Below are 16,754 nucleotides of genomic sequence, written 5' to 3'. Positions count from 1 at the left end.
GCGTAGATTAGAATACATTTGACTGTATATAAAATATTATATTTCCATTTTTTTAAAAGTGCATTCAATCTTTTTTTTTATTCAATTAATGTAAAGACACTAGACAAATTTTGTTTTACTTTTTTTTATTCTGGAACAAATCACAACACATCTCTTAAAATACTTAAATATATCAATTTATGTAAAGATATTTGATCTTATATGATTAAGCATATTCTACATTTCCCAGCACATACTCTTTATATTTTGCAGGACTTAAATGAAGAAACTGATTTGGTCATTGAAAATGCTTGGTTTGTTTTGTTTTGTTTTTCTCTCGCAACTAAACATTCAAGATCAGGAGGTTCATTTCCTCGGGGTCATGGAGGACCTCAGGGGAAGCTCTCCCTCAACCCAGCAGTTTGGATTGGCCAACATTCTTTTCCATATTTGAACTTCTTCATTCAGTGAATCCATCCAATCAACTTTCTTGCCATAGCTCTTTCCTGCAAATAAATAGAGACACAGTTTTATGAAATGGCTTCAAGAAACCTTCCATAAGCTTTTAAATCAGGATTCTAGTGTAGTTAAAGTGCAAAATGCAGTGAAGTAAAAGGTTTTGTTCCCGTACCTGTTCCAAGACTGAGGCGCAGACCTCCGAGAAACTGATTAGAGAGTTTGTTGTGATCCCAAACGGTCAATTCGCAGCAGGCCTCACCGACTTCCCCAGCTTTGAACCCGTCATACACCATGGCATGGTTATACACAGGGTCCTGGCTCTTTTTTACAACTGCTGTCTTCTGCCGGCTTTTCTTTCTGGTGTCCGGTAAAATGTAGCTAAACAAAACAAACAAAAATAAATAAGAGGTGAATCTCACAGGTAAAGTATATGTCCAGGCCTCAAAAATTGGATTAAGAAAATGAATTCTATTTTACAAAAAAATATTTTGAAAAATAAAAATACATGACTTTTTGTAATGTAACCTCAAAATAACTCATTACAGTAATGAAAATATATATGTTTTTTCTCTTGATTCTGGGGTAAAATATGACCTAGACATGTTTTCTCCCGATTAAGTGGTTTAAGGAAATATATATTTTTTTTTAAAGTGCTAGAACAGTTATTTTAAACCTTCAAAAATACAACCGTATTAAAACTTTTGATTGACCGTGTGTAAAATGAGGTTGTGAAAATGTTGACATTTGTACTTTTGTCCTCTAAACCAAACATGAAATGGGTCATCTGTGTTATTTCCTTTCTTCTCGTGTAATTTTAATAGATGAAAACAAAACAAAAACACGACACTTCAAACATGACAAAGAGGAAGCGTGAGAGGGAGGGAGAGAGTTAGAGATGGAACAATGGCATTAGCTGCTTTGAAAGTCAGGTCCGTAACAGATGACAGGCACACCCTCACCACTTAACAAAAGAATCCACTCCCTGGGGCTTAAGGCCTCGTAATTCTTTTGCCTCCCGCAGCCAGACATGAATCTCCCCAGTGCTGTTCTTCGACCCACCTGAAATCAAACAACGTGTTTTAGAGCAAACACAGTTTGTTAGTCATGAGCAATCTTTCTCAAATTAGATGTACAGAATGAAATGAAATACACAGACGCAACATCAATATTTGAAACTGTACCGGTGGACTCCCCTGGAACATATTTTAGTGAAACTGACAAAAATCCATTAGACTCTTGCGATTCTTGATTTTCTGCAGTCTATAATAATAATAAAAAAAGTAATATTCTGTTAGACAAGAGGACTAGGTTGAACTGAGACATCACTTTATATGAAAGAAGGCTCTGTTCGTAAACTGTCAATGTTATTTAGCTTTCCTAATCACACAAATATCTTTAGAAGGTGTACCGTTGACTGTAGGTTGTACCAGGTGAGGGCTTCATGTCCCCAGTCCCAGGTCTTAAGACTGATCTCAACCTGCCCCAGGAACACATTTCGGCCCCTGGAGTCATTGTGCCACACGGACAGATTCAGAGTCTTTCCCGGAAGCTCTTCGCGCTTCACTTTGTACTGATTAGAGATTTACAGTACAGATCAGATTAAAAGGTTCTATCAAATATAAACATACTATTTCTATCATTTTAGTGTTGCAGAGAAACATACTCTCAGAGATTCCACATAAACTGGATTCACGGTCCGTTTCTTAATAGAAGTTTTCCTTTTGCTGCGGCGAGACTTATCAGGATAGAGGTAAGTCTTCACATAACTGTAAAGGAAAGTTTATTATTCATGATAGACAGACCGAAGATAGATATAGATAGATAATGTTTTCTTTTAGATTCATAACTCACGGGTCCGTGCGTTGTTTACGAGGATTAGCGATAGCCAGATCCTGACACTGTTCAATCATAATGATCAGCTCTTCAACAGGGCTGTACATCACTGCAAACTCCACAGAGCCCTGCACCTCAACATTCCCAAAATCCCCTGCATCGCTGTACACGCTCAGCAAACTACTGGTGCGCTTATATGAGGGGGGAAAAATAGCAGGGATAAGTCTCTGGAAGACTATGTTTTTTATTTTTGCACTTTCAATGCCTTCTACTTGGATAGGAAAGTGAATGATGACAGGAAAGGGTGGGAGAGAGAGGGGAACATGGGGTTGGGAAATGACGCAGATGAATTAAAATGAATACTTGAACCTGCGCCCCACTGGAGCACAACGGCCCTTGTGTCATAAGCATGCGCGCCAGACAGCAAAACACCATTCAATGACATTATGCAATGTAGTCATTTCATACCACTTAAGAGCTATTTAAATGTGCTTCAAAAGTTTTTTCAGATGTTTAATATGCATAAACATCTATTAATTTCCAACACTGTGGCTCTATGGTGCTTTCCAAACAAGTCAACTTTGGCTCAGCATAATAAACTGTTTATCGGGTAATTGACAAGCTTGGCCAAGCAATGGTAAATTGGCCTTTGAACAATGTTAAAAACAGAAAGTAGAAATGAAAATCGTCCAGCTTACATCAGTAAGAGACAATGCGCTAGCTGAATAGCCTTTTCTGCTAGAGAGATCTGACCCATAGCTGGACAGTGAAGTGTCATCGTCATCTGAATCGACTCCTTCATCCTGCAACATAGAAGACAATATAAACAAAAACAGCAAAGCAGAACATAAAATTACTTTTTATAGTCAAGCAACTTACTCCGATCAACACTTCACACTACAGAGGATGAAGAAATAATATTTCAAGTGCTGCAACAGTATGAATTATATTTGTAGGACGAACAGTAGCTCACCTTCCAAGCATCTGCAGTGTGGGAAGGCGTTTTACATGTGGAACTCTCAAGTAAAGCCTCTAGAATGGACACCCCATGTTTATTTCCTAAAGAAATCAAAGAATAGAGCAAAGCTCAAACCAGATATAAATCCATGAAAATCTACAGGGAGAAATCTAACAGGTTAAACCTGAGCTTAGGTGAACATATACAATACTGGGTGCGTCTTTCTCGAATATCAGCTCTTAAGGGCACTTCTGAAATCAGACACGCCACTGTATTTACATGGTGACTAAGCCCCTAGTATTAGATCTCATAACCATTTACCTTTCAACTCTGTTGGATCTGGAGATTCAGATGGTATAATGACTATTGTGGGAACTGCATCCTGTGCGGTGATCTTCTGCAGGACAGGCGATCTTGCCCGTTGAGCTCTTGCGAGGACACTTAGTAGAATATCGGCACTGTCCTCCTCATCTTTCAGTTCTGAGGAACCTTGACCCTTGACCTCATCTTCACTTGTAGATTTAGCTGGTTGAATTGGTTCAACGGATGATTTGTCGATATTTTCAGAGTCAACATGCAATCCAGCGTCTTTAATGTGCACTAATTTCCCATCATCTGTCATTGAAAGAAACTCTTGGCTTAATTTTCTTAAAACCAGACTTGTGTGGGTGTCTTTTGGCGAGTTCTGATCATTTGCCAACTTTATTTTTTCTTTATCTTCATGGGCATCAAGAAGTCTCTGCACAGTTGTGTCACTGACACTTCGTTTCGCTTCAAAATCCTTATTCAGACTAACATCAGCGGTTTTATTAGACGTCGCCTTCTTTCCCATCTCGACTGGGCCGTCATCGCCAGAATCAGTGGAAGCATCTTTTTCCTGCAGAGTGTTAGAGGGAAATTCATGAGAATTCATTTCAATTTCCCATTTTAATGACTGACTTTGGGATGCTTCTTCAGCAGAGGAATGCTTATTGATTACATGCTCAACTATTTGATCCGCATCTGTCTCGGCAAGTAAACCAGTGCTTACATTTTTTTCTCCACCTCCCTTCCTGTCTGAACTTGCTTCATCATTAAGAAAATCACTAGAGACCATCCTTCTCTTATCATGCTCATTAGTCGAGTCTGAGGGTCTCAGTTTATCGGTTTCAGACTCTCTAAATATACATTCAGCTGAACACTGCTGATCTCTGCCTTTGTTATCTTGGAAAGCGTTAGTAGACTCATTAGCCTTCTCTGAACCTTCATGATCTGAGTGTCTAGTGAATTCTGGTCCATCACTAGTGAAAACTAAGGAAGTCTGTGGTTGATTCTGAAACTTGGTCGATGAACATCTTTCTAAGAAAACATCTTGGTTAAAGTCTGAGTCTAGAGATTCAATTTGAAATGATGTTTGATCCATGAAATTTAATGACGGACTTGATGTGTCCTGCTCCTCTTGGGTCTCTGTGTTCTCAACATGTGATTTTACCTCTTTTAGTTCAGGTCCAACACTATTGCTTTCATCATGCACAGGCTTCACTGCGTTCGGTTCCAGGGAAATCTTCACCCAGTTCTCCTCAAACGATTGATCTTTCTGTAGTGCTGGAGGGAGTGAAACTTTTCGCCTTGGCTCTCGATTAGTTGCATGTTTTGCAGGGTCTCTTTTGGGTTTAGTGTCTTGAACTGCTCTTGAGAAGGGGAAAACTGTTGTTATTTGGTCATCAGAGAGCTGTTTGGTTTGTGATTCTGTTGAATTGCGTTTTGGGTCATTGCCATTGAGGACATGACTGCCATCAATTTTTGCTTGAAGTTTTCTTCTTCTACCGGACACTCTTGGAGCGGATGAAGCCTCTGCAAATACAAACACCAAAACATTACCAAATCAATCTGGGTTTTTTTTCCAAATGTAAACCAGCGTTAAACGTTTTTTTCTTATTAATAAGAAAATAAGAAATTATTCAACATTACATTTAAGATTAAATGTAATTAACATCTATTAAATTGATCAAAAGTGACAGTAAAGACCTTTACATTGTTATAAAATATTTATATTTCTTTTTCCAAGAAAATATTAAGTAGCACAACTGGTTTTCACATTGATAATAATAAGAAAAGCAACAAATCAACATATTAGAATGATTTCTGAAGGATCATGTGACACTGAAGACTGGAGTAATGATGAAAATTCATATTTGCCATAAGAGTAATGAATACATTTCAAAATATATTAATATAGAAAACAGTTATTTTAAATTGTAATAATATTTTAAGCTGTGTCTTTGTGTGTGTGTGTGTGTGTGTGTGTGTGTGTGTGTGTGTGTGTGTGTGTGTGTGTGTGTGTGTGTTATGTAATTTAAACTCACCATCATCCGTAAAGTCATCATCAGAATATTGATAAGTCTGTGAAAAAATAGAAACAAAATAACAAAAATATATATTTTAAAATATTTAATTGAATTTAACTTATTTTATGAATATTTACAGAAAAACTAAATATAATATACAGTTTATGTGACAAACCTCTTTACTAAGGGCTGGATGAATTAATCTAGGGTCAGCCAATGGACTGCAGTGGAAAGAAAAAAAATGACATAATATCAATTTGCATGCGGTATTCAGACATAATGATAATAAGGCATTGTCTGTCCTGGCTTAATCTACATATTGAAAATCTATACATTGTACATCCACCCAAAATACATTCTGTGAATTCTGTGCCATTACTTTGGAGGTGTGCTGGGCTCCTCCTTTTCATGCTCTTTGTTCTCGTCTACTATGTCATTCAGGAAAGGGTTGGTTTTATGGGCTAAGTTAAAAAAGAAAGAGAACATATACAGTAATCAGTTCGGACATACTCAAAACGACTTGATTCAAATCTAGAAGCAAAGTAGTTCCTATTCACTTAGCAGTGAAATGTAGTTTTACAGTTACAGCAATGAAGAACAATGCAGACCATAATCAGGGCACAGTATGTTGACTCAAATGACTCAGAGTCCAGAAAGTTTGAAATGTCCAGACAGGTGTGGTGTGTGTACTCAAAGATACAATTCTTCTTAACAGCATAAGGAAGGCATGAACTCCTACATACCTGCTGTTTTCTTCCATCTCATGGAGGTCCGTACCACTGCTGTGACATCCGTCTGCAGCCCATATCGCTTGACCCTGAGCTCTTCAAACCACTCACCTGTCAAAGTCTTCAGCTTTTGAAGGTCAGGAACTGACTGCCTCAGTGTCCTGGTATGACAGAAAAAGCACATTCTGTATACTTTGGCCAAACAGTGAAAAGTGTGTAAAAATCATTATGACACATATATTGCAAAAAAATAGTTATTTAGCATAAGCTTTGGTTCAGTTAGGTTTCACTAGCATACTTAGTGCTGTATTCTATACAATATGTGTCACACTAATTTGCTGGACAGACTACATAGGTGGATTGGACTTGGATTGGATTGGACCGCATTGAACAGGTTTAAATCTTATCTCTCAGAATGTTACAAATTTGTCCACCTGGGTACTAATAGATCTGACACTGTGCCATTACAACTGGGTGTCCCTCAGGGCTCAGTGTTGAGTCCTACTTGGTTTAGTATATTATTTCTATGCTGACGATGACACCCAGATTTATTTTAGCACTCAGCCTGATTTCACCTCTGCCTCTTCAACTCTCTCTACTTGTATGTTGAAAATAAAGGCCTAGATGAAACATAACTTTCTTAAATTAAATTGTTCTAAAGCTAAAATGTTGTTAATCGGCACTCCAAATAATGTTAATAAATGTATTAACTTTAAACTTACCAGGGACAATAGCCTAATCTCCCCTTTAGTCATTCACATCTTGACTTATACATCTTAACGCCGACACATTACGCCTGTGCTGTGCTTCTTCAACTACACTGGCTTCCAGGTCAATCATGCATCGTTTTAAAAAAAAATATATATATATTGATTTTAACTGAAAAAGCAGTACATGGGTTGGCTACAGTTTACATTTTGTGAGTTGGTTACACCATCTATACCTTCTTGTTATCTCCATTACCCTGGTTCTCTATCTCTTTATCTTTGTAAACTCAAAACCATGGGAGGGAGGGCTTTTTTTTGCATTGCTCCAAAGTTATGGAACTTGATTAAGAATTTCTCCTTATTTTGACTGTTTTAAGAACATTTTCCAAAACTTCTCTTCAACTTTTTAGTAGTATTTCATCTGTAATTATTATTGTTATAATATACAGTACTATGTAGGCCTATTATTTGTTATTTTGCATTCTGTAACATGTTGTAACACACTGAGTATGAGAAAGGTGCATTACAAATAAAATGTATTATTATTACTATTATTATTATACTTAAGTAAGTACACTTTTTTCAGAGACCCACAAATTGCAGTATGGCAGCAAAATATTTACAATTTCAATGTCCCACCATGACAAGGCCTACTGACATCAAACTTACCAATCTTTCAAGAAAGTATTTGAACTGTAATTTTGTCTTAATTACCAACATTTTTAGATATATAAAAATGCCAACATTCAAATTAATAAATAAGTGAATACACATATAAATAGTTTACAATTATGAAATAAAATACAAAAAAAACAAATTAAATTAGAAAAAAAAAAACAGTTCCTAAAAACTTTTATGGGGGATAATGCTTACTTGTACAGTAACACATTGCATTAAACATCGAAAAACTAAATAGATTAAATTAAAAATAGGAAAACACACTCTAAAGAACTTTGTTTTATTTACAACCTAGGAAAATCATGTTTTACAGTGTAACGTTACAATAAGACAACGAAATGTCTTGCAGTGTAAGTCATTTAAACAACCACTTCCTACCTCACTCGTCCACTCTCCAGTCGCTTTAAATCTTCATCTCTCACAAGGACTTGACGGATGGCTGCCTCTTCCTCAGCAGACAGAAAGCTCAAGTCAATCAATTCCGATGCACTTTTTGATTGTTTCATCCTGTTCAATAAAGACAAACGCTTTCCAGCAACCGAGCACTTTCCCCCAAGGTAAGCTAGCTCCAAACCACCGCGTTTTCCTCAAATCAGAAATCTGTCAACCCACTTTCAATCCGTATGAAATCGTGCCTGCAGTGCACAGGTAAACAGCTTCCGCGTGCTTGAGGAAAAGAAAGAGAGAGAGAGAGAGTTACTGCACTTTTAACGCGCGTCACATTCATTCGCATTCACACGGTGTTAAAAAAAGCTAAGGCACGATGTGACGTCATATGTCAACATTTAGTTTGAGAATAGAGTTAATGTTTCCCCTACATGTCCTTCAGGAGTAAACTCCCTGAACCAGAACAAATACAGAGGTGAAAATGTATTTATTTATTTATTACATTTTAAAATTCAACAAAATAGTCTCTTAGATGGGCCTATGTGTTTTGTTATTGTTATGTGATCCACATATAGGGTAAATATAGGCCTATTTTAATCTTATGAGCTCCACTTAAAAAACACATGACACACACACACACAATATATAAACACAAACTTTTGTGTCATATAATCGATTTGACGGCACTAATATAGGCTAAATATATATTTAAACAAATTGGCATGAACCATTATAATGAATCGAAATAAAAAAAAAATACCTTTCTGTTCCTTTTTCCTCACCCAGACCTTAAATTATTAAGCAATTTGAAGTCAAGTTTGTGTTAAGACACACCTAATTCAAGTTCCAACTTGCTTTTCTGCAGTAAAATTATTTTATGCCAAATAAGAGGAAGTAGATGGGTTGAAGCCTTTCGACGTCAAGTAGAAGATGTTGAGATTATATCATCTTTCTTCTGATGATAATGTTTCTGGTTTCCTGTTTGTTTCAGGAGACTGTGCGAGTTTGCATGGGGGAGATGATAGACAAATTACCGGTAACAAATGCTTTGCTAGTTTGAAGGGTATTTTGAAAAGACAACCAAGAGTTTTAGAGCTAAAAAATGTATCTATGATCTTTTATAGGTGTGCATTAGCAATTGACTTTGGTGTGTTGCTGAAAGCACAATGTTGACACACACCACACCTTTTAGATAAATCTTTTCCTGGCCATTACACAGCCATTGAAAGCTCAGAAGCCTGAAAAAAATACCTTTCTTGTTACTTATTGAAATGGGTGTAGTAAACATCAGTAAAAACATAGCCTATCTCTCAAACTCCAGTAGGTGGCAGTAATTACTCAACAAAACCACTTATGGACTCAGTAAAGACTGTTTCTTGAGGTTTCATTGATAAATCCATGATAAATCAAATGCTATGTCTGCAGATAACCCAACGTGTGTGAGTGTACAGCTATAGATCAAATGCATAATAAATCTCATAATTATAAAATAACAAAAACTATTTTGATAAAATAAAATGAAATCAAGTATATTAGCGAGAATATATTCAATATACATTAGAATATAATGCAATAGATGCTGGATAAAATAATATTATTGCCTATGTACACACACAACCAAACAAATTAATTTAATAAAATTATACAAATAAAAAAATATATAACCAAGAGAAGATACTTCATAAACATTATACTAGAGTATGTTATATATTATATTATATCGAATATATGAACAAATTTATTTAATTAAATTATAAAAATGTAATACAAATTACAATAAAGAGTACTCCATATACACTATACCAGAGTTTTATATTATATTATATTATAATAATTACATTATATAAAAAATATAAAATGTGTGTATGTATACATACGGTATAGCTCAAACGCATAATAAATCACAATTAAAAAGTATTACAACTAATTATTTTAATACAATTAAATACAAATTATAATCATGAGAATATACTTAATATTCAATACAATATAATGCAATATAATATGATAGATGGATATTGGATAATATAATCATAATAATGCCTATGAATACATAGGTCTACAATTAATTATATAAAATAAAGAAACTACAGTAAAGAGAATATACTTCATATAGGCCTACACTATAATAGAGTATTATATTATATGATATGATATTATATTAGGCCTATATTATGTATACATACAACTAACCATGCTAAAATGAGCAAATTAACACTATAACTACAGTTGTTGGTAGGCCTTAGTTCGTGCTATTATTTGTTTTGTCGATAATTCACAGGCCCTTTGTATTTATATCACGTATCTGCAGCAGAAAACCTGTGTGTGTGTGTGTGTGTGTGTGTGTGTGTGTGTGTGTGTGTGTGTGTGTGTGTGTGTGTGTGTGTGTGTGTGTGTGTGTGTGTGTGTGTGTGTGTGTGTGTGTGTGTGTGTGTGTGTGTGTGTGTGTGTGTGTGTGAGAGGAAACCGTACTGCTCTGACGTCATTTACAACTCTCTCTCCTCGCTCTGCATCAGCGTGCGTGTGTGCGTGTGTATGTGATGATGATGATGCTCGAATGTTACATTGTAGCGCTCAGTTCAATGTCATGCGTTTCCCGCCATTGATGGCTGGCTGGCTGGCTGATGTAGACCAATGATAACCGCGTCTGTCATGAATCGCCTATTCCAGACCCTAAAAACATTGATTGTGTAGTGACTGAGTTAGGTGAACGGTACTTTCATCTGCAAACGGTGATCGACGCGTATAGAGAAACGGAAACAGGATGATGGGTTTACATGAATTCATATGGATGACAGGTATACTGATGGCGCAGGATCAGGATTTTTGATCGCGACAGTGGGTGAAGATGGCGACTGGGACGGGCTGGCAGCCGCCGTACAGTATCAATCCTCCCGCTGCTGCTGCTTCTGGATCAGGCACCAGTCCATCCTCCACATCCAGCCATTTACTCTACGAATCTGCGCTGACCATGGACTACTCTCAAGATCTGCACCTGAAGATGAGTAAAAAAATAGCACAACTCACTAAGGTTGGTATGATCGCATTGCTCATATTTTAGGGAAATCGTCTGAATTCTGATCGCAGTGTCTCAACTTTAATATGAATACACTGTATTCTGCATGATGTTTAATCCTTATCCCCCATAGAGATGATGCCCTACATATTGCAATTTTTTAACCGCAGTGTTTTTCCCCCCCTGCAAAAATCTGTTTATAATCCCAGACAAGATTCGCAAGCTCCATTTAATCTATGATTAATTTCTAGAAAAACAACGTGTTTTACATAATATTTTATGCTGAGACAATCAGTCTAGTTTATTAACATCCATGTTTATCAATATTGCGTGCACGTGCCTTGTTCATTTTTCCTTGTGAAATTTCATTTCATTCTTTTTCATTTCATCCAACACGAGAGCAATCTTTGCTTTAAATTCAAGACATTGCGTGTTTTCCATTGACTGTTTTTGTTTTGCGTCCCAGACCTCAATGATGTATCATGCGTGAAAACAACAAAATTAACCTCTTATTTTCCCTTTCAGATGATTTTCATTTATTCTTTCGATGTAAACAAAATCCAGTAGGCATGCAGATACAAGATATTACCACAAAGTAGGCATGCATTTCACAGAAATGTGACTCTTCATTCTAGCAATGTTGTTTGTGTTTGGGTTCAGCAAAAACATATAGCCTACTGTTTACTATGCTATACTCTTTACACTAATAAGATAAGGTTAGCATGTGAAAATTGCATTTATTTATGAGACCCCATAGAAGTAATGTTAGGACTGTTGGAGCATGTTATGAAGTTGAAATTGCATGTGTTTATATCATAAGTTTCTCTTAATTCATGCAGTATAAACATGATAATTAAATGTTAGGTATGTTTTCGAGCTATTTAAATGTCCTCAGGGTTTTTTTTTTCAGACTCCAGTCAGACCATTTTAATTGCACACGATCTGATCCATGTGGTATTTTTAACCCGTTTAATCCCACCGGTCACAATTGTGACCGCATATTTTTTCTTATTTCTGGAAGCTCTAAAAGTGTTGTTATTGGCTTTGGGCAAGAAATTCAACTTTTAAAAGAAAAAATAGATTGTTTTGATTAAAATTTATAAATGTCATGTGACTGGTGTGAAAGGTCACATGACTAGATCAGTTTATTTCCTGCTTGCACATCTAGAAGAAGATGTCTTCCTCACACTACTACAAAAAGTAGTATATAAAACACCTTAATTTACAGATAGAACTATCAAATTTTGTACATATATTCTTTAAAGGGTCTACTACTGATATATTTTGAGAATTATACTCCTGCATATATATTTTGCTCGTAAGACATGTAAATTTGTTAACGGTCACAATTGTGACCGGTAGTATAACACAGTGTTTCAGTTGAAAACACAGGTTTTGGCTGTTAATCCTAGTTATCAATTGTTTATTATTACACAGTTTAAAACTATCAGATGTGTTGGACCTTCTAGACGTACGTGACCCCCCCAAGTGCTGTGTGCAGCAAACAGAGGCATTTAAAAGTGATTGATAGTGATGGATCAGATAGGGAGTAACAGGGTGAAACGGCCTATTTGCCAGGTAGATTATTGAATGGCGATGCAGAGGTGAAACATCTGGAGGATGAGGCAGATGTTCATGAGAACCAATTGGTGTGCGCCACACATCACCACAAACGACCCTTTCTACAACGTACGGCCCATCTTTAGTGCACTGAATGAGTGCACACACATCTCCCTGAAACTGGCCTATAGGCAGGGCCCAAGTGTAGTCTTTGGTCTACTCTAGCCCATAGAGGTCTAGACGAACAAGCGGAAGTTCATCCAGGGTGTAACTTTGTCCATGACAACCTTTTCATCTCACTAAACCTCCTTCATGAAATGACAAAGCGAGGTTATGGATGTCTTGGAATGTGTTGCGTAAATAGGCCTAATTGAAGAATTTGTATGAATTCTGACTATGTTGTTTCCCACCGGTCACTATTGTGACCAAGTATAAAACCTAATATTTCACTAACTTAACCAACATAAAATCAAAAAGGGCATAAAGTTTGTGTGTTAGGGAGGTCTAAGGAGTAAAATGCATGTATTCAAATTGCAAGAAAAAATTTGGGATTAAACGGGTTAAGAAAACTAAACTAGGAAAATCTAGTTTCGTGTGTTTTAAACTGACAGGGAATGTATTACTAATTCGACTAGGTAGGGCTACTTTGCATTACCACAGTTGTGCAGAATAGGGAGTCCTTACAGTATGTTAATAACATGGATGCGACAGAAAAGAATCAATTAAAGATGAAAAGGAGAACAGCAGCGTGCGAGCGGCAAGTGAAGACGGCTTGCTTTGATGTGCAACTCTTTAAGCACATGGAAAAGAAGAGAGTCATGATTATGAAATGCTTGGCTGGAAAAACAGTTGGCACCCAAAAGGAAAACAGACTCTTGTTTATTAAATTAAGAGTTTGGTCTAAATCAGACAGAGTTTTATAGAAATACAAGGAATGTGATTTGGTTTACAGGAGCTCTGAGGACTCTGAACATATATTATGCATGCAAGAAGGTACATAACAAAAACCTCTGGTCTAAAAAATAAACATTTAAATATTTGTACAGCAATGTGCAAATTAGATATAGTGCATTGAAACAACATAAATTCAATTCAGTTCAATTCAGATATAAACAGCTGTACCGAAACCAATAGTTATTCAGCTCAAGTCAGTTTAATGTTGATTCAATTGAAGTTATAGTGTCAATTTTGCAGAATTCATCAATTATGAAACAAACTTGATTAATCTATAACCCTTAAATGCATTAATGTTTTGCCAATCATATATTCGGGTCTTACCCGGATCTATATCTAACATGGATGGATCTCTGCCTGTTGCGATAATATAAAACTCTCCTGATATTAGAGTAAAAATTACAGAATAATAAGAAAGCATAGAAAAGCATATTTTGTTGTTACCTTTTGGAGCTTGGAAGAGTTTAGTTTGAGCAGATGTTTTATCATCACTGTCCTCATCAGAGATCATTTCCCAATACATTCAGCATCTGGCTCATATTCGCCATCTCAAACATATTCTCAAAACTATCATTTTCAATCAGCATTTTGATCGCTGACTGCTTTTTCACCAGATCCACAATCAAGTGACTGACACTAATATATGATTGCGTTCCGTTCAACACTTGCTCTGCAGTAAATCACTGAGCCGTTTCAGTTTTTGCTGATGATATTTCCTATCCTTTTGTTTTCTGATTGCAGTAACTATGAGTGAAACATCACTTCATTGTGTATCAGACATTGCCAGTCATCAAAGAATCAATTATTGGTGTGCAGAAAAAATATATATACCTCGGGTCATTAGCAACCATTACAGTTTTTACAAAAAAAAAATTAATGGGAAAACAGGCATTCTTTTATAATTGTATTATTTTTTTCTTGTTGTATTGTTTATAATGAATTGATTGAGGAATACTAAGAAGGTTGATGTCTAACTTGAACTAAATGAATGAGGAGGAGGGTAGTGAATGATGTCCTGGGTCACTAAGGACTTGAGGTACGCATTTAGCCATGAACTCAAGTTTCTCCAAAACTTAACCCAAAAAGGAAAAAAAAATATGAATGTTTTAACTCTTTTTGTCCATACAATAGTATAGAAGTAAGTGGGGTCCAAAACAACACTGGACCCCATGAACTTTTATTGTAAACTCTTTTGTGTTCCAAATCAAGTTTAATAATGAATCATAGGTGGAATATTCCATTTAAAATAAACTCAAATTTCTTACTGAGGCTGCATTTTTCAGCAAACATTTAGAGCGATCACAGATTTTAAGGGTACAGCTAATGACAGATTTTTAGAGTGACTGGGATGAAAGACAGACTCTGTCCAGAAATGGCTATGGATGTTCTGCATCTGTATAAAAACTGATTCTTCATCCACCCATGTTTCTCATAGGTCATTTACGCCCTCAACACGAAAAACGACGAGCATGAAGATGCCATTCAGTCTCTGAAGGAAGCCCATGATGATGAGGTGCAGCACATCCTGACGGAGACTCGAGAGAAGATCTTTCACTACAAGAGCAAGATCGGGGACGAGGCCGACCTGAAACGGCGCCTACAGTCCCTGGAGGAATCCGTGGAGCTGCACGAACACATGAAGCGCCAAGCGCTGGCAGAGTTCGAGATGTACCGTCAGCGCATGGAGGACACCCAGCTCTGCACGGAGGCCCAGCACACGCAACGCGTGGTCTCCATGTCCCGTGAAGTGGAGGAGATGCGGCACGAGTTCGAAGAGAAGCTGCGCTCCTTCAGCCAGGTGCAAGCCCAGTATGAGCAGGAAAAACGGCGGGCATTGGAGGAGCTCAAGTCAGCCCACCGACAAGAAGTCCAGGAGCTTCTGGAGAGCCAGGAGAACCAGAGTGCATCCTCAAGCCTGGAACAGGAGAAACTGGCCGACCTGCACCGCACAGAGCTGGAGTCGCTCATGGAGCGTGTGGAGGAGCTCATGCAGGACAAGGTTCGAATGGTGGAGGAGTACGAGGCCAAGCTGAGCAAGGCTCAAGGGTTCTACGAACGCGAGCTGGAGGCCATGAGGAGAACGCAGCAGCTCACCACAGAGAACCTGCTGGCCTGGAGGAGGACGGAGGTGGAACTGAGGAAGGAGTTTCAGGCGCAGGAGGCGGCGCTTCAGAGGACCCTGTGCAAACTCCGGGCCGAACTACACAGAGCTCAGGATGAGGCTCGAGAGAGCAGGGACAAGACCAACCGACTGCAGGCGTCTCTTAACAATGCAGAAGTCACAATTAAGGTAATGATTTGAGCATTTTCTGTAAATGGAGATTCACCTTCTAGGGTGCAACTTCAACCTGTATGGTGTTGATTTTTATTAATTTTTACTTGTGTTGTATTAAAGTCATATTAAAATAGTCTTGGAAATGTCAGTCTTACAGTGATGTAATGTAAGACTTGTAAATCTTACATGATTTAATTTGACTACCTTTTATTATAGATTTTATTGTTTTACCCTTTTTCCAAACCCAAAATTTGAAATCTATTAAATCTTTAAATCTATCATAAATATGACACATTTTTAAAAACTATAATCTAAACAAGAACTGAAGTAAACAATTCAATGTACACCATTCATAAACCATTCAATGTTTTTGATAGAAGTTATGCTTACCAATGCTGTATTTAGTGTATCAAAAACATAGTGAAAACAATAATATTCAACAATAACAAATAAATGCAGTCAATAACAAACAATAATAAAAACAACAAAAATATTACAATCTAAAATAACTTTTTTTATTTTAACAGATTTTAAGATTTAATTCTTCTTAATATTTTTTTGGAAACCGTGATACTTTTTTCAGGATTTTTGTTTAAATAGACAGATAGATATTTAATTTTTTTACTGTACCTTTTGATTAATGTAATGCATCCTTGCTGAATAAAAGTATTAATTTCTTTAAAAAATATATATTACTGACCCCAAAGCTTTGGCAAATGGTAGTATATTTTTTAATTTACATTATTTTCACATACCATCATTGTGACCCTAATAAAATTTTATCAAAAGTCTACCAAGAAGAAAAAAAATACTGTCGTATTATTGTCATTATTATTATTATTATTGTGCATTATTTCCTAAATGTAACTTTGCAAAAGTGTGAAAATAATATT

The 16,754-nt window shown here is 36.5% G+C and overlaps 2 protein-coding genes across 4 annotated transcripts in view; one reads left to right on the top strand and one right to left on the bottom strand.

Moving 5' to 3' along the window:
• Window positions 1–128: 128 nt before the first annotated feature.
• Window positions 129–8,461, bottom strand: LOC307009842 (synaptotagmin-like protein 2). 2 transcript variants are annotated; one of them, XM_079633992.1, is made up of 16 exons: window positions 8,048–8,461; window positions 6,300–6,445; window positions 5,936–6,017; window positions 5,732–5,777; window positions 5,575–5,611; window positions 4,701–5,062; window positions 3,551–4,106; window positions 3,245–3,330; window positions 2,970–3,074; window positions 2,290–2,462; window positions 2,102–2,204; window positions 1,847–2,008; window positions 1,620–1,698; window positions 1,398–1,497; window positions 611–816; window positions 129–485 (listed from the first exon to the last, which is right to left on the bottom strand). In XM_079633992.1, exons 1-16 carry the CDS (start codon window positions 8,173–8,175, stop codon window positions 346–348), a joined length of 2,511 nt encoding a protein of 836 aa, XP_079490118.1. In that variant the 5' UTR covers window positions 8,176–8,461; the 3' UTR covers window positions 129–345. The 2 variants fall into 2 exon arrangements, with proteins under 2 accessions (XP_079490118.1, XP_079490117.1); XM_079633991.1 differs by having other exon boundaries at window positions 3,551–5,062; window positions 8,048–8,414.
• A 2,014-nt stretch (window positions 8,462–10,475) lies between these two features.
• Window positions 10,476–16,754, top strand: part of fam184aa (family with sequence similarity 184 member Aa) — a 36,327-nt gene continuing 30,048 nt past the window's right edge. Inside the window, exons 1-2 of one of the 2 annotated variants that reach the window (XM_079633989.1) lie at window positions 10,476–11,087; window positions 15,022–15,876. In XM_079633989.1, coding sequence (XP_079490115.1) covers window positions 10,905–11,087; window positions 15,022–15,876 — 1,038 coding nt within the window. In that variant the 5' untranslated portion in view covers window positions 10,476–10,904. The remainder of the gene's footprint in view (window positions 11,088–15,021; window positions 15,877–16,754) is intronic. The other variant, XM_079633990.1, reaches the window with a different exon arrangement.

Source organism: Phoxinus phoxinus (genome assembly GCF_949152265.1).
Source record: "Phoxinus phoxinus genome assembly, chromosome: 13".
Lineage (NCBI taxonomy): Eukaryota > Metazoa > Chordata > Actinopteri > Cypriniformes > Leuciscidae > Phoxinus > Phoxinus phoxinus.
Note: the sequence above shows the minus strand (reverse complement) of the source record. Positions and strands in the feature narration are given on the sequence as shown.

Bases quoted from the DNA above. Each gene is read 5' to 3' on its own strand.
- LOC307009842 (XM_079633991.1), bottom strand. From the start codon at position 8,175: ATGAAACAATCAAAAAGTGCATCGGAATTGATTGACTTGAGCTTTCTG. The intron at 6,018-6,299 runs GTATGTAGGAGT...TTTTTAACTTAG, and splicing joins GAGATGGAAGAAAACAGCAG to CCCATAAAACCAACCCTTTC. The intron at 1,498-1,619 runs GTACAGTTTCAA...GTTTGATTTCAG, and splicing joins TGTTCCAGGGGAGTCCACCG to GTGGGTCGAAGAACAGCACT.